General features: G+C 40.2%; 1 protein-coding gene across 1 annotated transcript in view; it reads right to left on the reverse strand.

Annotated features, from left to right (window-relative positions):
- Positions 1-8,683: 8,683 nt before the first annotated feature.
- The window catches only part of SEPTIN10 (septin 10), a 46,917-nt gene continuing 33,110 nt past the window's right edge, over positions 8,684-22,490 (reverse strand). Inside the window, 7 exon segments of the mRNA XM_066376897.1 lie at positions 8,684-9,287; positions 11,038-11,060; positions 11,062-11,225; positions 17,375-17,507; positions 18,759-18,927; positions 20,124-20,220; positions 21,801-21,962. Coding sequence (XP_066232994.1) covers positions 9,115-9,287; positions 11,038-11,060; positions 11,062-11,225; positions 17,375-17,507; positions 18,759-18,927; positions 20,124-20,220; positions 21,801-21,962 — 921 coding nt within the window. The 3' untranslated portion in view covers positions 8,684-9,114.

Genomic DNA, 22,490 nt, shown 5'->3' on the forward strand with positions numbered 1-22,490 from the left:
GAATATTTCTACCACTCTAAAAGCCTTCCTTGTTTGCCTTTAAAGTCAATGGACCCTCCTCCCCTGCACATGCCTGGCAACCACAACTGACTACTGTCCTGCTAGTTCTGCTTTGACAAAAATGTCATAATTAAGATACACACACACACACACACACACACACACACACATTTCCTTTCATTTCTGATGTGACTTAGTATGCTACTTTTGATTTATCTATGCTCCTGAATTTACCAATAGTTTGTAACTTTTTGTTGTTATGAACTACAACTTGTTTGTGTTCATAAGACATTTGTATTGTTTCAAGTTTGGCAGATTATAAAAAATCTGCTATAAACATGTACATACAAGTCCTTGTATGAATATTTTAAATTTATCTTCAATGAACTTCTTAGAACTGGAATTGCTGGGCTGTATGGCACTACAGACAGAACAATGTCCCCCTAAAGATCTTAAGTGCTGTACCTTTCGACTGTTAGGTTATAAGGCAAAGGGAAATTAAGGTTGCTAATGAGCAGATAGATTATGCCGGTGGATACAAGTAAGTACAGTAGTGGGAAAAGGTCAGGCTGATCCACCATGAGGACTTAACTCACTGTTGCTGGCTTTTGAAAAGGGGTTCAGAGTCATGAGCCCAGATTGTGGGTAGCTTCCAGAAGCTGGAAAAGGCCCAGAGAGGGATTCTTTCCTCAACATGGCCCTGCCCACACCTTGATTTTGGCTCTGTAAGACCCATGTCAGCTTTCTGACCCCCAAAACTGTAAGAATACTGGTTAAGCCACTGTTTTGCAATTTGTCAGCACAATCATAGAACACACATGGTGAGGATGTAGTCAAGTGCCACAGTAGGTGAGTCATTATGCATCCCCACCAGCAGCGTAGGCTGTCCCAGTCACTCCCCACCCGTTTGATTTGCTAGTGTCGGGCTTGCTGTTATTTTTAGTTTAGTCATTCTGTGCTTCTCTCTTCATTTTTTTTTGCTCACCCTTGTCATGATTTATCTTTTTTTTTTCCTTTTTTTAGTGAGAGGAGGAGAAACAGTGAAACAGACTCCTGCATGTGCCCTGACGGGATCCACTTGGCAAAACCCCTACCTGGCAATGCTCTGGCCATCTGGGGTGGTTGCTTGGCAACTAAGCTATTTTTATTTTTTTTATTTATTTTTTAAATTTTTTAATTTATTTATAGGTTTAAATTATTTTATTTATTTATTCATTTTAGAGGAGAGAGAGAGAGAGAGAGAGAGAGAGTTGGGGGGAGGAGCAGGAAGCATCAACTCCCGTATGTGCCTTGACCGGGCAAGCCCAGGGCTTCGAACCGGCGACCTCAGCAGTCCAGGTCGACGCTTTATCCACTGCGCCACCACAGGTCAGGCCTAAGCTATTTTTAGCACCTGAGGCTGAGGTTTCATTGAATCCTCCTCAGAGCCTGGTGGCCAATTCATTCTAACCAAGCCATGGCTACAGGAGGAGAAAAGAGAAAGAGAAGGGGTAAGAGTGGTGAAGAAGCAGATAGACACTTCACTGGGAATCAAACCCGGGACATCCACACTCTAGGCCAGGGGTTGGGAACATATGGCTCACGAGCCAGATGTGGCTCTTTTGATGGCTGCATCTGGCTCGCAGACAAATCTTTAATAAAAGAAATAATGCTAAAAATATAAAACATTCTCATGTGTTACAATCCATTCATTTCCTACCGCTCATGTTCATGGTTGTGGGGGGATGGCTGGAGCCAATCACAGCTGTCCTCCGGGACAACACCAAATTTTTATTGGATAATGTGTAATGTACATGGGTTGTTGTGAGGTCAGGAAGTAAACCTCCCTCCTTTTAACCAAGTAGTCAGCTAGCTAAATGCAGAAACCCTTTGACGAAGAAGATGGCTAAAAGAAAAAAAGGATGAGGAGTATTATACTTTTCAGCAGTAATGGAAAGAGGAATTAGCCTTTGTGGAGAGAACAGGTTCTGCAGTCTAATATGCAATGATAACATTGCATTGATGAAACAGTCAAATATAAAGCGGCACTTTGACACACGCCATACTACATTTGTGTTGAAATATCCAGCGGGGGGACAGCAGGAAGAAAGCATGTCAAGAGCTACTGTGCAGAGTGCAAGCTGGTCAGCAGCAACTCCGTGTTTGGACCCAACAAGGTGACTAGAATTCGACTAGCTTTGCTGGTACTTTAGCAATTGTGAGAAATGGAAAGCCATTCACAGATGGGGAGTATGCCAAAACATTCATGCTTGATGTTGCCAATGAACTTTTGACAACTTTTCAAATAAAGACAAGATAATCAAATGAATAAAAGACATGCCTCTGTTGGCAAGAACTGTTCATGATCGTACCATCATGATGGCAAATCAAACTGAGGCAACACAAGTGAAGGACATAAATCCAGCACCATTCTTTTCTCTCGCTTTTGATGAGTCAACAGACGTAAGCCATTTATCCCAGTTCAGTGTGACTGCAAGGTATTCTGTCGGTGACACATTACATGAGGAAAGTCTTGCTGTTTTGCCTATGAAAGAGACATCAAGAGGGGAGGATTTATTTAAGTCTTTCACTGAATTCGCTAAAGAAAAAAATCTACCGATGGATAAACTTATGTTGGTGTGTACTGATGGTGCTCCGTGCATGGTGGGCGAAAACAGAGGATTTGTAGTGTTTCTTTGTGAACATGAAAAGAGACCCATTCTAAGTTTTCACCGCATCCTACATCAGGAGGTGCTTTGTGCTCAGATGTGTGGCAAGCAGTGTGGTGAGGTGATGCCGCTGGTCATTCAGGTGGTCAACTTTATTGTTGCCTGAGCTTTAAATGATCACCAGTTTAAAACACTGCTGGATGAAGTTAGGAATAATTATGCTGGTCTGCTTCCGCACAGCAATGTGCGTTGGTTGTCAAGAGGGAAGGTGCTCAGCCGTTTCGCGGCTTGTCTGAGTGAAATCCGAACTTTTCTTGAAATGAAAAACGTCGAGCATCCTGAATTAGCTAACACTGAGTGGCTCCTGAAGTTCTATCTCGTGGACATGACTGAACATCTGAACCAGCTCAATGTGAAAATGCAAGGCATTGGAAATACAGTCTTATCCCTTCAACAAGCAGTGTTTGCATCTGAAAACAAGCTGGAACTCTTCATCGCTGACATTGAAACAGGTCGTTTACTACACTTTGAAAAATTGGGTGAGTTTAAAGATGCATGCACAGCAAGTGACCCTGCTCAACATCTTGATCTCCAGCAGCTAGTGGGCTTCACATCTAATCTTCAGTCATTCAAAGTGCGGTTTGAAGAATTTCGTGAGCGCACTCGTCTTTTTAAGTTCATCACCCATCCACATGAGTGTGCAGTGGACAGCACCAACCTGAGTTACATCCCCGGTGTCTCCATCAGAGATTTTGAGCTACAAGCTTCTGACCTGAAGGCCATGTGGGTGAATAAGTTCAAGTCACTGAATGAAGACTTGGAAAGACTTGCATGATAGTAAGCAGAGTTGGCAAGCAAACACTAGTGAGGAGAAATGAAAAAACTTCAACCCACAGACCAGCTGATTGTCAAAACTTGGAACATGCTTCCCATCACATACCACACACTGCAGCATATGAGTATTGCTATACTGACAATGTTTGGCTCTATGTATGCATGTGAGCAGTCTTTCTCACATCTAAAGAATGTTAAGACCAATCTATGATAACGTTTAACAGATGGAAGTCTCAATACTTGCATGAAACTTAACTTCAGCACATATCCACCAGACTACAAAGCCATCAGCAAAGCCATGCAGCACCAGAAGTCGCATTAATGGTAAGAAGTACTTTATTCATCATTGGTTAGCAATAGCATAACGTTATTAAAAAGAATTCAGACTTATTGTACTTTTAAAATGTTGGTCGTACATAAAATGCACACATTTACTTGTATTTAGTGGTAAACACATTGTATGGCTGTCAAGGAATTACATTTTAAAATATGTGGCGCTCATGGCTCTCTCAGCCAAAAAGGTCCCCGACCCCTGCTCTAGGACAACACTCTACCAACTGAACCAGCCGGCCAGGGCCTGATTTATCAATCTTAATAATCTTTTAAAATGTAAGAACTTTAAAATTTTTTTCTATTTCATTAATTTTTTTTCTCATCTTATTTTTCTTTTGGTTTAGTTCACTCTTTTCTTAACTTTTTTTTTTTTTTTGTATTTTTCTGAAGCTGGAAACGGGGAGAGACAGTCAGACTCCCGCATGCGCCCGACCGGGATCCACCCGGCACGCCCACCAGGGGCGATGCTCTGCTCACCAGGAGGCGATGCTCTGCCCCTCCGGGGCATCACTCTATTGCGACCAGAGCCACTCTAGCGCCTGGGGCAGAGGCCAAGGAGCCATCCCAGCGCCCGGGCCATCTTTGCTCCAATGGAGCCTCAGCTGCGGGAGGGGAAGAGAGAGACAGAGAAGAAGGAGAAGGAGAGGGGTGGAGGAGCAGATGGGCGCTTCTCCTGTGTGCCCTGGCCGGGAATCAAACCCGGGACTTCTGCACGCCAGGCCGACGCTCTACCACTGAGCCAACCGGCCAGGGCCCTCTTTTTTTTTTTTTTTTTCATTTTTCTGAAGCTGGAAACAGGGAGACAGTCAGACAGACTCCCGCATGCGCCCGACCGGGATCCACCCGGCACGCCCACCATGGGGCGACGCTCTGCCCACCAGGGGGCGATGCTCTGCCCATCCTGGGCGTCGCCATGTTGTGACCAGAGCCACTCTAGCGCCTGGGGCAGAGGCCAAGGAGCCATCCCCAGCGCCTGGGCCATTTTTTTGCTCCAATGGAGCCTTGGCTGTGGGAGGGGAAGAGAGAGACAGAGAGGAAAATGTGGCGGAGGAGTGGAGAAGCAAATGGGTGCTTCTCCTGTGTGCCCTGGCCGGGAATCAAACCCGGGTCCTCCGCACGCTAGGCCGACGCTCTACGGCTGAACCAACCGGCCAGGGCCCTTTTCTTAACTTTTTGATGACTGTGTGCTGTGAGACACGGTCAGGTGTGAGTATAAATACATTGAGAAACTATATTAACTATATGTATAGGCCCTGGCCGGTTGGCTCAGTGGTAGAGCGTCGGCCTGGCGTGCGGGAGTCCCGGGTTTGATTCCCGGCCAGGGCACACAGAAGAGGCGCCCATCTGCTTCTCCACCCCTCCTTCTCTCCTTCCTCTCTGTCTCTCTCTTCTCCTCCCGCAGCCGAGGCTCCGGGCGCTGGGGATGGCTCCTTGGCCTCTGCCCCAGGCGGTAGAGTGTCTCTGGTCGCCACAGAGCGACGCCCCAGATGGGCAGAGCATCGCCCCCTGGTGGGCGTGCCGGGTGGATCCTGGTCGGGCGCATGCGGGAGTCTGACTGCCTCCCTGTTTCCAGCTTCAGAAAAATACAAAAACACAAACAAAAAAAACCAAAAACCCCCCAAAAACAACTATATGTATAATATGTACTGTGTTAGAGTGTCATTTTGGTAGGTGGTGTGCCCCAGGATTTTGTAAATGTAAAAAATGTGCTGCGGCTCAAAAAAGGTTGAAAATCACTGGTGTAGAGTATTGGTTTTCAGCCTTTTCCCTCCTAATACTAGAACGTAGGACTATAAATTTTTACTCTAAGCATGACTTTAGCTGCTGCTCACAAATTATGGCATATGATATTTTCATTAGTTAGTTCAAAATATTTTCTAATTTCCTTTTTGATTTCTTCTCTGACCAATGGGTTATTTAGAAGTGTATTTCTCAATTTCCAAACCTATGGGTTTTTTTTGGTTATTATTGATTCCTATCTATTTTATTTTCTGAGAACATAGTCTGCATGATGTAATTCCTTTAGAAGGTATCAGGACTTGCTTTGTAGTCACAATTTTCATAAATGTCCTAAGCATACTTGAAAAGTGTGTGGTCTGTCATTCTATATACAGTCACCAGGCCTTGGTTGCCAAGTGTTTTCAAGTCTCCAATATCTGTACTAGTTTTTGGTCTGCTTATTCTAGAACATGAGGAATATTAAAATCTCCCAACGAAGTTGGAAGAGTTGGCTTCTTCCTCTCTTCACTGTTTGCTTTAAGTATGCTAAGGCTGCTAAATTACATACAAATTTGGCCATTATATGTTCTTATTTTGGGTGTTTATCTTCACCCCTAACAATGTTTTTGTCTTAAAAGTTTTTAATATGCAGGAAATATAATTTTTAATATACAAGAAAGCATTAGCTTTTCGTTAGAGCTTGCATGATGGTCCTTATTCTATATTCTTCCTATAAAGAAAAAGTTTCAGACATCGCTTATGAAGTGCACAAAGCTATTTAAAAAAATTTTATCTAAAAATGAGTGCATGTAGTACATGTAATTACTGATTTAGCTGGATTAGTGCTCTGTGGCTGTCACACCTATTTCCTTTGTTTTCTTGTTTTCTGTTGTATTACCATTTATTAGACTATTTTTCTTACTACTGCTTGTAAGTTAACACATTTCACCATGCTTACATGCGCTCCTACTAAGTGTCATGTTACTCTGGCTCACTGGGACTTTCGTCCTCTTCCCAGTTAACACAAGAACCTTAGACCACTCTCCCAACTAACAGGCACTGCAGTGTTGTAGTCTAGGTCTTTATATGTTTCTAACCATGAGACAGTCATTGTTGTAGTCATTATTCATTTAGACCACTTCCATTACTATATATTCCTCTCTGCATCCATATTTCTTTTTAAACACAATTTATGTTACTTTATTGTATATACTCAGTGTTAAGAACTATTGGTCTTGACTACAGTCTCTAATGACTTGGACTTCCCCTGCCATAGTTCCCCTCAGATACATCTTTCCCTTGAATTCCAGAGAAATATCTGACCATGTGAGGTCAAATATCTCCAGGGCTCCTACTACCTGCTGGGCTGCCCTTACAAAACCCTTTTCTTGATCTGTCCCCTGCCCATTTCAAGGCCCTTACTCAGGGCCCAGTTCTCTCCTGTAGCCACTTTCCAGAGTACACAGATTTGATCAAAAACATTGCTGTTCCTTATACCTGGACTGCCTTTCTCCACTCCTACAGTGAACAATTACTTCCAATGGTTCAAGACCGAGTCACTTCCCTGTGCTCTGTGGGTGGAGGCAGGAGCCCTTGGAGAAGACTCGGCAAATAAATCTGCTCTGTCTTGCTGCCCTGTGGTTGCTGTTAAGGGCACAGACAGCCTCAGTCCAGGAGGAACACTGGGTCCTAAAATGAGTTCATCTGCAAAATGGGGATAATACCTTTTTTCTTTGTGTTGTTTTGAAGCTGAAATCATAGTCTGTGCGAAAGAATAAAATTCAGGGCAGAGCATACAAAGATGAATGGCTGGTGGTGAGGGGCAGTTGTATTTCACAGGCCTTACAGGAAAAAACACAAACAAAACATGTCCAGCTTTATTCTCTTCCCAGGAATCTATTAATTTGAGCATTAGTGGATAATAATTCACTTTGTAAAGATAATGAGAATATTATATAGTACAACTGATTTCAAATTATTTTTCTTTGCAGTACAACTCTTAAAGTCGTACTCGGAATCCCCTAGATGAAATAAATGAAGATTTGCAGTTGTTGAAACACAGGTTGTGAGTCTTCCTCATAGCAGGATCATTAATAGCACATACCTATTCCCTTTCTGTAAGTGCAAAGGCTCAGGCAGCTTCCTATAATCTTTTTAGCTAGAAACTTGAACAAATTTGAACATGCCAACTACCAATCTGGTGTTTAAAAGTAATGTTATTAAAGTTTAGGACAGCTGTTTTATACAGAGTTTGATACAACATGGCTACAGTCACCACCACTCATCAGTCAGTGGCTTCTGGGGACACCCTCCTCTGCTAAGTCTCAGCACAGTGGCACTGGCGGGGCTCTGTACAACAGGGCCTTGCCCGCACGGACTCACCAACTCTCCTGCTCCCACCTTCCAGAACTTGGGCATTACTGATCCTGAGAAGAAAGTTCAGACCTTGTTCTGTGATATTTATAACTGATATTTATTACAGTTTAAAAAGGCTAACTGACATTCATGAATTCCAAATGTAAAAACAGAAAGCATTTGTCCAGATAAAATAGTGCTAGAAAATGAAAGGTTTTATTTGCAACTTACACAACTTTGTAAAAAACAAACAAAAAACACTGTTCAGAGTCTCACATAGGTTGTTAAACATTTCGTTGTCTGAAAAATACTTGTACTATACCTGTTTTAAAATAATTCAAACAAAATTAAATGAACTTTGATAAAATGTTTAAGATGACAGTTTATAAAAAGTTAATGTAATTTAAACTCATTTTAGTAAAAATGCAGATATATTTTGTCAAGAGTAAATGTCAGTTTTATTTAGGTTAAGTACAAAAAATAAAAAGTATATACCTACAACCATTAAGAAGTTAATTGTTCTGAGAATACTAAGGCACTGAATTCAATGATCCCTTTTGAGATGAATTATCTAAATTTTTATATCTTTAATATTCAGATGTTCATAGCTATTTTCTTAAGAAATATTTTAGTAAGATAAGTTGATCTTATTATTTCTGTCCCTGGAAGACAAGGTTTTAAGCAACAAGTATGTAACACATCCTAATACAAATATTATGATAACACCTGTGTTCAAAACTACTTGTCACTAGAAAAGAGTCTGTACACCTGGATGCTTTTACTTTTAAGCATACTTTGTTCCATCAGAATACTACATATCAACCACAAGAAGGCATGCAGAAGCATGGAAGGCCGCCGTGTCATAAAAAATTTGATATGATCACCTAGGATCACATTACCAACTGGCTATCAAAAATTAAAAAGTTCTAGAAGATTATTGAGAGGTCAGAATTTCAGGTACATAATACATTTTAAACATGTTTCCCAAATTTTACCCTTTGTATGTACAAAAAAGGCTCATCTTAAGAGTATAAATACCATCAGCCAGTTGAATGTGGCTATGCCCTGTTTCCTGTGGTGCCAACGCTGCTCTGTGGTGTGTGTGACACTCTGCAGGGAATGGGAAGTGAGCAGGGGCAATGGTCTAGACCTGTGACAATCCAGCACAGGCACAGCAGGGGGGTGGAAATGGTTACACACTCTGGCTTAGGCAGTGACCTTACACTTAAAAGTGGTTTTCCAGAGACAGCAGGAACTGTGGCCACTGGCCACATACATAAGAAGGGCTACAGCAAATACAAACAGCAAGAAAATCACAGCAGACTTCTAGCATTTTAATAACTTTTGCTTGTGATGACCTTCTGTGATCTGGAACCTTTGTTTTACATAAAATTGGAGCTGGAAAGAGAAAAAAAAGCCTTTTGACTGGTACAATATAAAACCATATAAGAAATAAAAATTTCTAGAATCATGTTTTATGTAGCTTCTCAGAAAGAGCAAACAGACATCTTATCGACTGTCAGATATTAGCTATGGAACTTTGGAAAGAAAGAGAAAAATAAAAACCTCACCAAACTATTTCCTCGAGTATAAAATCTGGGCTCTGAAAAAACTATGGGCTTGGCTGGGATTTTGTCAGCGACAGCTCACACCAGTGGTTCTCACTGGAGCAAGGTGACAATCTCCACAAGGTAGATGTAAACTGTCTTCCGTATATGAAATATGGAGGAATCCAATTTTAGTGTCACTGGATAAAAAGGTAAGAAGGTAAAGGATCCTGTAGCTTTGTAATTCAAAACATAATCAAAATCAATAATAAACTACTTATAGTTTCTCTGTTGAAAGTCAATGCTTGAATAAAAATAACTATTACACATCATATTCTTTGGATAAATAATTGGTGCAAACAAATAATTGGTGCCCGCTCTGCACCAGGAGATGTTCTAGGCTCTGGGAGGGACACATCTGTGAACAAATACAGACCCAGGACTTGGAGAGCTTATAGTAAAAAATCATACATGAGAATTTTTCTTTCTCACTCCAAAAAGCTATAAAATCCACAGGTCAATTATATACACCAAACCCTGTGGATGACTTCTCCACAGACATGAAGCAACATCGTTTTCCTAACTATTTCAAAGTTGAGTTAAAAATAGTCTGAAAATGCTGGGTTTGAAATGAGGTTGTTGAAAGAATTACACCAGAAATGTGACTCCGTGAGGAACACAGGAGGACCTGATGCTGCTGGACAAGGGGCAGTGGAGTAAACTGAGGCAAAGACCCTCCCACAGGTATGTTCTCGACAGGACAAGGCAATGATGAATTTCAAGAACACTCAAATAGGCAAAATGATGATGACATTTTATGTGGAAGAAATAAAATGAAGGACACAAAGTACAGAAGAGGAAAACAAACTTATTTTCTAAAGCTTTGGTAATTTTGATTGTAACACATACCCCAACCTACAAGCCTTGAGAATACCATCCAAACGCTACTCATGGCCGCCTCCTTGTACTGGGGCCTCTCTACCTTCCTCTGCATCTTTACATCCACCATTGGTTTCACAAGCTCTGACATCAAAGCACAGGAGTTCGAATCGATAGCCTCATCCCCTTATTAAAATAAAAATTCTCACAAAATCATTATCAGTAAAATTTGTTTTAAGAAAGTGAACCTAAGAATTAGTTTCTAACTCAGGTACTATTTTATACCTATGATTCCATAAGAGGGTATATAGCTTCCAATCAGACATGAAATTCAATATAACTAATGGTAGGCCAGCAGTTCCTTTCCTACAGGTGCATCAGAGCCACAGGATTGGCTATGAAACACAACCACCTGACCTTCCCCAGGTAGCTGACCCCTTTATATTGTGATGTATTTTTGTTGAGTTCATTCATTCACTCATTCATTCAGCCAAATATTTCATGAGCACCTAATACATGCTGGGTGCTGTGCTAGTGCTAGGGAAGCAGCAGTTAGCGAGAGGGACAGGTCTCTGCTCCTAAAAAGCTGACGAGTGTGCCACAGGAGGCCAACAAGGAATAAGAAAACAGACAGTAAGAAGCACGACAGGATCAAACAAGGCAACGAGACAGAAAGGGACAGGGGATGAGGCTAGCAGAAATGGTGGCAGGACAGGGCTTACTTCTTACGGTCCTTGTCCTTCTTCAGGTTGCTGCCCACTGCCATGAAGGTCTGGTTCTGGTAGATCTCGGAGGTGGCTTTCTTTTTAGAGAAAGACATCATTTCTTCTTCCAAAAGCCTTCTCCTCTCTTCAAGCTTCATTCTCTCTTCATGGTGAACCCTCTTGAGGTGCTCAAACTTGGCCTGTAGCTGTGAATCAAAGGTGCAGAGCTCACTAATGTCACAGAATAGCAGCAAGCGCCCAGGAGCATCCCCACACAGAGACACTATGAACGCAGTAACCTTCGCACAACCCTCCAAGGTCTCCAAGTTCATGCCTCAGGAAAGGTATGCATATGAAATTCCTTAAGAACAGAAAATTCATGAACAAAATTTGTATAATACAAGCCATAGCCTCATGAATAAACTTCAGTTTCTAAAATACTTGACCTGTATTTTCTTGCCTACAGTTTCTTCTAAAAGCCTTTTCAAATAAAGTTTAAAATCCATGCTCAAAGTAAGAGACACAAATTACAGAAGCAAGTTATCAAAAAGGAAAAAGAAATCCTTAATTTCTAAATAAGTTATCATTTGCACTGAAACAATTGTTGAAAGTTATACTGAGCCCTGGCTGGATAGTTTGGTTGGTTAGAGTGTGGCCCCAAAGCACAGAGGTTGCCGGTTTGATCCCTAGTAAGGGCACATACAGGAACAGGTTGATGTTCCTGTCTCTGTCTCTCTCTCCCTTCCTTTCTCTCTAAAAATCAATTAAAAAAAAAAGAAAAAAAAAAAAAAGAAAAGAAAAATAAGTTATACTGAAAAATCTGTTTGGGCCTGACCAGGTGGTGGCACAGTGAATAGTGTTGGACTGGGACATGGAAGACCCAGCTTGAGCACAGGCTCATCTCATCTCACCAGCTTGAGCATGGGATCACTGGCTTGAGCATGGGATCATGGACATGACCCCATGGTCGCTGGCTTGAGCCCAAAGGTCGCTGGCTTGAGCAAGGAGTCACTCGCTCTGCTGTAGTCTCCTGGTCAAGGCACATATGAGAAAGCAAACAGTGAACAAATAAGATGCCGCAACAAGAATTGATGCTTCTCTCGCCTGACCAGGTGGTGGCAGAGTGGATAGAGTATCGGACCCAGGTTCTAAACCCCAAGGTCGCCAGCTTGAGCTCAGGCTCATCTGGTTTGAACAAGGCTCACTAGCTTAAGCCCAAAGTTGCTAGCTTGAGCAAGGGGTCACTCGGTTTACTGTAGCCCTCCGGTCAAGGCACATATGAGAGAGCAATCAATGAACTAAGGTGCCACAACAAAGAATTGATGCTTCTCATCTCTCTCCTTTCCTGTCTGTTTGTCCCTATCTGCCCCTCTCTGACTCTCCAATTGTCAATCAATTAAAATCAAGGACCATAAAAATCTTGTATTTTGGCCCTGGCTGGTTGGCTCAGTGGTAGAGCACTGGCCCGGTGTTTGGATGTCTCAGGTTCAATTCCTGGTCAGGACACACAGGAGAAATGCCCATCTGCTTCTCCACTCCTCCCCCTCTCGCTTCTCTCTCCCTCTTCCCCTCTGGCAGTCATAGTTTGATTGGAGCAAAGTTGGCCCCAGGCACTTTGGATGGCTCCATGGCCTCTGCCTCACATGCTAAGATGATCTTGGTTGCTAAGCAAAGAAACAACGTCCCACATTGGCATAGCATCACCCCCTAGAGGGCTTGCTAGGTGGATCCTAGTTGGGGCACATGTGGGTGTCTGTCTCTGCCTCCCCTCCTCTCACTGAATAAAATAAAAATAAAATAAAATTTAAAAATCTGTTATATTTTTTCATAGTCACTGACCCTCTTGAAATTTAAATAAGTAATCAAGAAATCCTCAATTCAGGAAAAAAAGTCACTTTAGAATTGACATCATAATGGAAAAAAATAGCCTGTATCTAATAGAAATAAACTAAAAAAGTAAATATATGTTGAATACTCTCAATGAAGCCATTAAAATGAGTTTTATAAAAGTTTGGAATTATAACACAAGATTTCCCTGGATTAATTGTTGTTTATCTGAAAAAGCATTTTGGGACGTTAGTGGGCACCATGTGAAGCAGCTGTGTGTTATGAACACAGGCACAGCATTCTAAATCCAGACCAACAAAGATACCTTTTCAACAACAACCAAAAATACCTTTATTTCTGATCTTCTAGCCTGGTTAAATAAACTTTAAATTAAAATTCTTAGTTCTAGGCAGCAACCTAGCATTCATACAATAGTAAAACTTGGTTTCCAGGAAAGATGGCACACAGTAGTTGAGGAAATACTTCACCAAAAACCAGAGCCTGAGGCTAGAAAATGGAGAGGACTAACCTCTATCCCAGTAAAAATGAAATGTTCCAAATATGGGACAGGTGTCCAGGAAGCAAATACACCCCTGATAGATGTATTTAAATGGAGACAGATCAAGAGAGGCCCTTCTACCCTAAGATCCTTTTAGTCCTGAGGATGTCATTTCAGAGAAGAGGTGGTTCCTCAGGACTTGCTTATTTAAATGGTTCCTGCTTCTACAGAACAGTGTGTGTATGCGCACACATGCATGTGTGCAGGGAGAGCCCATTGAGCTGTCATTCAGTCAGTGGCATAGATAAAATCTACAGCTCTCTGAGCAGTGTGCATCCCCCACACATTTGGGAGAGGAGCAGCATGGAGGGTGAAGCTTAGAAAGTGAGCACACAGAGGCCAGTTTATATTATGTGAATAGAGAACTATACTTTGATTCCTTAAATGCATACTTTATATGCATACTTAAATATCTTGAAAGGTTATATAGAGTACTTCATATTTCATTCATGAGGTTGATAGTAATTCCAGAAAAACTATAACAAGAAAAATGTTTTAAAGGGGGCAGAAGAAAGGTGTGACTGTGACTATTATGAACATTATGTGGAGTCCATGGCTCTTGATAGCCACGGTCTAGTCTATGTACAGGAAGACTCACTCATGGATCCATTATCCAATGCAACAGGCATTTAATGCCAACATATTTTCAAATATTAATCAAAAAGTTAAACAGTAGACCTTTTGTGCTATTGATAACTATTCACCAGTGCAGTTAAGACTATGACCTGTATCTTTTGTAAACACTACTTTTAAGGATGTTATATATTTCAATGATCCTTTTAAATGTATCTACTTGTAGGAACAAATGTAAAGACAACATTCCTATCTTGTAAGCCAGTCCCCCCCGCATCTGTGCTTGTGTTAAGGACTATAACATGGTTGTTACAGTCTCTTTGTACTGAGAATCATCCAGAACACTTTGGGAAACAAGAGATGTAAATGAAAATTAATACAAAGCAGACTTACATATAAAATGGGAAAAGAATGGTGATTTATCCCTTTGAGTAGTTTTTTTCATGCTCACTGACCCCCAGGATTGAGTTTTTCTCAAAAAATGAAATTAGTTCTCATTACAGTTTTATTAACTTAAAATCATGTTTGTTTGATAACCAATTTATGGAAACAAGAAGAACATACATTTGCCTTTTTATAATGTTGCCATTGTACATGTACGATTGTACTCTGGATGGTCAGGAGGCACGAGGACATACATGAACGTTCATACTACTCAAAGGGTTAATGATGGTTGTGTGCTTTACTTGAGGGACAGATATAAACTGTGTACTGGTCCTTGTGGTGGGGGAGGGAAATGCAAAGTCTGTGTGTCACACGTAGCATGCCTCATCGGTACATCCAGAACACTGTGATAAAGGCGTGGGAACTGTAACATCCAAACCACGGTGGAGATCACATGTGTTCTGTGTGTCTCTCTACTCTAGTTATCTAGTACTCACAATGTTCAACGCACTACATAATGAAGTCCAGTTTTATATAGATTTACAACAATAATGGCAAAGATATTTAAAAATAACAAGGTCCCCTAATACAGAATTAAATATTTTGGGTTACCAAAATTATCTTTTTATTAGTGACTTACAGTATCTTATTGACATAACTGCCTTTAAAGTGTTAGCAACCAAGTATTGGGTGACCAAATGTCCCTGTTTACACTGAAGAGACCTGTTGTCCCAGTGTATGAATATACCTCCTCCTTTCCCTCTAAAACCATGAGAACTAAGGGGGTAAACGATACTGTCTTCCTTAGTCCTTCAGAAGATGACTCTGGTCTCCCAGAATCATGGTTACTGAGTCAGTGCCCCTCTTCTACTGACTGACCCTTACTCCAAAGTATCAGAAATAGTGGCTTTATGGCAATGAAAACTGGTATAAGGTGCCTTGTAATGTTAATGAAATAGGTCAGTAATCCACTGCCTCTGAGGTTATAGAATTAAGAATTTAGAACTCCTGTGACAGCTCTGGTTGTCTGTGTATTAGTTTTAAATGAACTTCTTTATTAATTTAATACATACTCAAAGCATTCAAATCACAAAAATAAAACAATACAGCACCTACTGACAAATAACATTTTTCTTTCAACATCTCGTCACTCTGAATTTTTAATTTTCTTTTAAATAATATACATTTAAGCAAAATGTTCTTATGCAGGATTTTAAAAATTAAAACTCATCTATAAAGCGCTCTACAACTTCTTTCCTCATTGCAGAAACTAAAAAGTGTGACGTATGAGAAACTCTTGAAAGAATTTTACTCTACTACCCTCTTAAAGATGAATCTACTCATTAAAAAACATCAGCACCCTTATTTTCTACTCATCACAACACCTTCTTCAATATTTGCATTTAAAAATAACTAAAATCAGGGACTAGTTTAAATGAGACTAAAGAAACATAACACCCAAATGCAATATGAGACCTGTAACTTAATTCTGGTTCAAAAACAAAAACAAACAATAATCGACAATCTTGAGACAACTGGGGAAATTTGAATATGGACTAGAGACTAGGTGAGACTATGATATTCTTATTAATTTTCTTAGGTGCAATACTGGTACTATATTTGTGAAGAGAAATATACCTGAGCTTCAGAGGTGCACACTGATGTGCCTAGAGATAAAGTGCCATGATGTCTTAACCAGCTTCTGGATAACCAGGAAAAGTATGCATGCACATATATGAACATGCACATACACAGAGATGCACAACACATATACACATATGAAATAAAGACAATTGTGCACTAGTAAATCTAGGTGTGAGGAGGAACACGGGTACTCTATGCTTTCACTTTCCTGTTATTTGAACTTTTTCTAAAGAAAAGATTAACTTTTTTTTTTTTTTTTTAGGTGAGAGGAGGGGAAACAGAGAGACAGACTCCTGCATGTGCCCTGACCAAGATACATCCAGCAATTCCGTCTGGCACTGATGCTCAAATCAACCAAGCTCTTTTTAGTGCCTGAGGCTGAGGTGTTCCAACCAATCGAGCCACTGGCTATGGGAGGAAAGAGGAAGAGAAAGGGGAGAGGGAGGGGGAGAGGGAGAGGGAAAGAAGTAGATGGTCGCTTCTCACGTGTGCCCTGACCAGAAATCGAACCTGGGACATCTACACACCTGGCCAATGCTCTATCTACTGAGCCACCAGCCAAGGCCAGATTATTAATTTTACAAAACCACTTACTTTATAGGTATCAGGCACTGTAAATGTACTTGAAACAATAAATTTGTAAAATTAAATTACAAGTTAACTTCAGGAACTCTTATGTCATCAAGTTCCCTTGTATTAACATTTCTTCTATCTTTTCCTAGAAATTCATTTTTATAGCTCATCCTTTTCGAGCCTTATCTGAAATGTGGTCATTTACTCAAAAGCAGCCACTGCAGTGAGGTCTACAGACCTATAGAAAACTGCTTAACACAACTAAAACTAACACAACTAACACTGCTCCTTACAGAAGGAGAAGCAGACAGAACTATGGGAGCCCTGCCAATGCTCAGTGTGCCGAGGCTGTCCATCCAGAGGTCCCCTGGGCTGTGAAACTTACTTAGAAAGCTTGAGTTCAAACTCAAAAAGGTACATAAGCAGCTTTCACGGTTACCCATTTCACAGCAAAACACAATCCCAACAACTCTCAAAAACTCTAAAAAAAAAAAGGCTTTATCAAGGCAGAGTGAAAACATATCCGGCTCATGGCTAAAACATTTAAAACACACAGTAAACTGGTCCATGACAAGTCTCTGGTAAACCACTTCTAAAGGATGATCATTTGCTCATGAAGGCCAAAACTTTTACCTGAGTTCAGACTATGATTTTTATAAAGACTATGTGTTAAAACAGCTAGTTTTTAAAGACTAACAAGTAAACTCTGAATGCATCTTAACGAAATTCTTATGATAAGCCCCCAAACTAACAGGACACCAGAACGATGCAAACCCAGCCAGCCAGTGTACTTGCCTCCCTCTCTGCTTCTTTGAGCATGGCTTCCTTCTCCTTCACGCGCTGCACAAACATCTGCTTCATCTCTTCTTCTTTCCTCTGGCGTTCCCCATAGAATTCATGTCTTTTGGCTTCGTAGGTCTCTTGAAGGCTAAAAAACAACTTGTCGTATTCTCTTGTTAAAAAGATGGTGTAACAAACTTGCAAAAACCAAAATATCTCAGGATAAACCTCATACCTGTAATGTGCCAATGTGCTCTTACATAGAGCAACCAGAGATGTGAGACTTCCTACAGTGGGAGACTACGAGGCCACCAGTGCTGCAGCCGACACAGAACACTAGTTTCGGAACCTCGGCTTTACCAAGGCCTTCAGATAAGCACTCTCATGTCACCTCAATCTCTGTTAACTGGCATCATGTGTCTGGAAACTTGAAGTCATCTGTGACTCCTACCTGATCCTAGCTCCACATCTGATCACCAGGTCTGGCAGTTCAGACCGTGAGCCTGAAACAACATTTGCCCCTGTATTTCTTAATCATCGGCAGGTGCTGATGACTGACCCCCAGGCAGCCTGACTCCCAGCTCTCGGAGCATGTGAAGGCTGTCCCACTTGCTATCATCAGGCTCCATACCTCACTGAGGCATACAGAGACCTTGAAATTGACCGAGACTGAAAAGAGTGAGAAGTGCAGCCTTCTCTGGGAAACATCAGAGAAGCCAACTCCAGATGACTTATCCTCAATAGAAAACATCATCATTTGGCCAGCACTGGCCCATCTGAAAGCACAGCATTCCAGAGTAAGTCAGAAGGGATTAAGTACACATAATTCTTAATTTCTTGTGCTTCCAGAGCTAAACCACAAATGAAAATAAATTTAAGAATTTAACCTCATCTGTCAAGGTCATATGCAATTGCAGCATTCTAATGTTCTCCTCCTTCCTCTTGAGCTTAGGAGGGTGCAAATACCAATAGCCAGGAAAATGAATAAAATGCAAATGATCAAATGCAAAAGGAATCCTCAGTGTCACAACAGAGTTCAAAATAGCTTCAAGATCTCATGCTTTCCTCCATGCAAAAAATGTTTTGAAATGCTGCGTCAGACCTGACTCAGTGCATTAGGGATTAGTTTCATGTTTACATATACACTGAAGTAGCAGCTTTGGACACATGTTTGTGTTCTTTCTACGTAGTTCCTCAAGTCAGATAAGGACTTAAGAGACCCTTAAAGCAAGAAGGCCTCAAGTGGTCCAAGAAGCACAAGAATTAATTCCTATGAAACGATTCTATCTCATAATGGGGAGATTTCTAAAACACACATTCTCCATTATTCTGGCTATGTAAAAGAGGTCAGTCCACTCTCACATCCTCTCTTGTCGACTTCTCAGGGAGACCCACCCACCTGAGTGGCTTGTTCTCAGGGCCCACGTCTGTGAAGCCCATCTCCTCCAGCTTGCAGCGCCGGTACAGCTCGTAGTGCCTGCTGTGAGTCTGCTCCCGCAGGTCCTCCATGTTGGTGCAGATGAGCATCTCCCTCAGCTTGACGAAGTCACAGTGGCTTTCGTTTTCCACTGGCCAGAAGGTCAGAAAAAAGCAACAACAGTTTTTAATTCACAATTAACACACCATTAGCATTTGCTGAATAAATGAGTAAATGCAACTCTCTGAAATAACACACAGTAAAATGATAAGCTTGATTAACAGGTACCCTGGTATGGTGGTACTATACAAGTAAGGAAAGAACTCTTGCATAACACACACTGAATTACAGGTAACCTTATCAGGCTGGGAGATTTATTTTAAACTTAGTAGCCAATGAGTAAATAGAAATTAGGAAAGAAACATATTATCTTATGTCATTATGTACTCCAGTTACTTCAGGGAGTGCTTACAAAACTATATAACATTATTTTACTGCAAATAAAACTTCCAAGAAGTAAATTCTGCCTATTCACAGAATCCTATCTGTGCACACTATAACTATCAAATTCTTTTTAGGCAATGACACATTTACCATTCTGTGCTACACCGTTAGTGAATAAACTTAAACTTACATGGTCCTCCTATGCTTATGGTAGCCAGAGGCTACAATCAAATATCTTACTGTTGAAGTACAATTATTTTTAAATATTTTTACACATTACAAATGTTATAACTTTATATTTTTTTCATTAATTATAAAATTTGCCAATTTAATAAAAGCAGCATTGGGAAGCCAATACTAGCCAATTCTCCATGAATTACCATCACTAGTAAATGAACCAAAAAGTACTAATTATTTACTCAGTATAATGTTAAATAAATCCTAACAGTTTTTTAGTTGGCTGACTTGTTATTTTGGAAATAGTTGGCAATACTTTGTAATAAAGATAAAGGTATTTATAAGATGTTTATTGTACTCTAGAATTACCTAGTAAATTCATTTATGAATCTTGTTTAAATATTATTATTTATATTTAGATTTTGCTCAAAGTGCCCGATCAGTGTGTCTCACCTTCTGAGTGCCTTGGTGCACCTAAGCAGGTAAGTGGGAGGCTCCGCCTGGCATCTACAGACTTGGCTAAAACAGAACATGGCCAACTTTTCTGACAACAAAATCATAATAAAAAATAAGCATCCCCTCAAAGGATGCATTGTGAGGCTACTGGGTGATATAAATACATTGCTCACAAAAATTAGGGAATAGTTTATCACTTCATATTCATTTTGAAATATCCCCTAATTTTTTGGGAGCAATACATTTCTAGTCATCGCTTATCTCATTTACCTTGTACAACACCCCACGGGTACTGGCGGGCTTTGACCATCTTATTTCCAACCTTTACCTCATCCATACTTCCTACAACAGCAAAGGGCAAGTGTCCCTGGAAAGAAAACACAAAATCACGTTTCATACCAATGTGACAAATGACCAACTAAAACAATCTTATGAAAATAGCGGAGAAAATTAATTAAATAGCAAATTTATTAAAATCGAATGATCTGCTATGCCTCTGATTTTAAAACTTGACAGTGAGAACATGCCAACTCTATACTACAAGAGTCATTTCCAGGCCCTTAAAGAAGATCATTTACTGAGTATCCCCCCCTACAGTATTATACCTGCTCTACAAGACAATAATGTTGAGGAAATCTCTCTCTTTCTCTCTCTCTCTCTCTCTCTCTCTCACACACACACACACACTGTATACATACACACAGACTTATATATAACTAGAGTAAACATGTATCTGTATTTAGTGTGTATAGATATGATACTAATATAAAATAACACTCAAGCCCCAAGCTAATGCTAAATACAGCAAATGTTACAGAAACTTAGGTGAGAGGTCACTTTGAACAGGAAGGTACAACCCACACTAAAGATGAACAGAGCAGAGCAGAAGAACCAGCTTAGGAAAGAAGAACATTTTGAACAAACACACAGAAGCTAAATTCAGAGAATGTCTGAAGCTGAGGATTAATATAGGAGAAATGTCTAATGTAAAAAATATTAAGTATTATGTTTGATATTTAATAACTGACATTATTAGTCTCTTAATAGTGCCTTTCTGAAAAATTATTCCAGATGAACATAAAAATGAAATTAGATGTAAAGACAATATGACACATTTGAATATAACATATGAGAATTATAATCACATTTACATGTGATTTACATTAATCAGCTTTTTATGTATTTAGTTTAAGTATCTTAAATGGAGTATGAAGATTCAGAAAAGGAAAAAGGAGAAGTGAAAAGTTACTGAATGTCACCATATTAGTGCACAGAAGTTGTACTCTCTCAACAACCCTTCAGACAGGGATTATTAACCCAACTTTGTAGATATGTTAACAGTCTCAGGGGAGGTTAATAACATCCACAACATATAGTTAAATATGTCTGATTCCAAAAAAAAAAAAAAAAAGTCTAACTCTAAAACCTGGGATCCTCTAAAATATAACCAGACATTTAAGAAAACTGGTAGCCTTAAGATAGTAATACAAAAAACTTAGTCATCTTCATTTGAAGTAAACTAAAAGTCACGTTACTGCTTACTGTGTACATGTGATGCTGCAAGAGAGGGTGAGCTTAAGTACTGGATCCAAAAGGTCTCCTCAAGATTTTGAGACCCTACAGCACCCAGGGGAGGCCATACAGTCTTCTCCCACGTTTAAAGACAGAGCAGAATGGTGTCCTTAAGGCATTTAGGTATGACTCCACAAAAGGGGTATCCCAGGCTCACATCCAAGTAGAGAGGAAAGAAAAGATGCTCAAAATATATTCTCATTATACTTTTTTTTAATTCTAGAAAACAGAACATTTTCTTATATATAGAACTTTTTGAAAATACATCTTGTTTACCGTTTTCCTGGAAGACATAACTGAAAATATATTAGTTGTGTTATGTATAAATTATTTTTTTCACATGCAAAACAGCACTCATATTCAGGTAGCACTTACATTCATTGAAGCATTGATCTTAGCCACAGTGTCATCGTCTGTTGGGAACTGGTATATATGGACGCCGTTGTTGACCAGCTCACTCATGAGCTTGATCTTAAACTTCTGCAGTTCAGTTTTAGAAATTGCATCTGCTTTGGCAATCACTGGTATAATGTTCACCTATTAAGAATAAAGAAGTACAAAATCTTATAATTGAAGATTTTTTTAATCCTGCAGTTTCTGCATTCAAAACCACTAAGTGTGACAAATTTCCACCTAGCTCAGTGGACAGGCAAACCACAAGTATAGCTTACTGCCTGCTTATATAAAGAATTACTGGAACGCAGCGAGGCCCACCGTTAGACATTGTCTGAAGCCACTGTCACTCTACAACAGCAGGTGAGCAGGTACGTCACAGACAAGCGGCCTGAGAGGCCTATGCATTGACTACCTGGCCCTTTGTAGAAAATGCTTGCCGACTCCTGACCCAGTAATCTCCACTGTCATGCTTACCGGAAACCCTATACAACCACTCCCACATATGCCAGCCTCACAACTGCATTTAATTTAAAAAGCACAGCTTTTATAATACCAATGTTTCATCTGAATTCTGGTTTAGAAATCTTACATTTTCTTCCTGCAAAGCCTCTTACAATCCTATCATACACAAGTAAGTAAAATGTAACAATAAGTTGAAATCACCTGCTT

The sequence above is a fragment of the Saccopteryx leptura genome, chromosome 3, assembly GCF_036850995.1.
Source record: "Saccopteryx leptura isolate mSacLep1 chromosome 3, mSacLep1_pri_phased_curated, whole genome shotgun sequence".
Taxonomy (NCBI): Eukaryota; Metazoa; Chordata; class Mammalia; order Chiroptera; family Emballonuridae; genus Saccopteryx; species Saccopteryx leptura.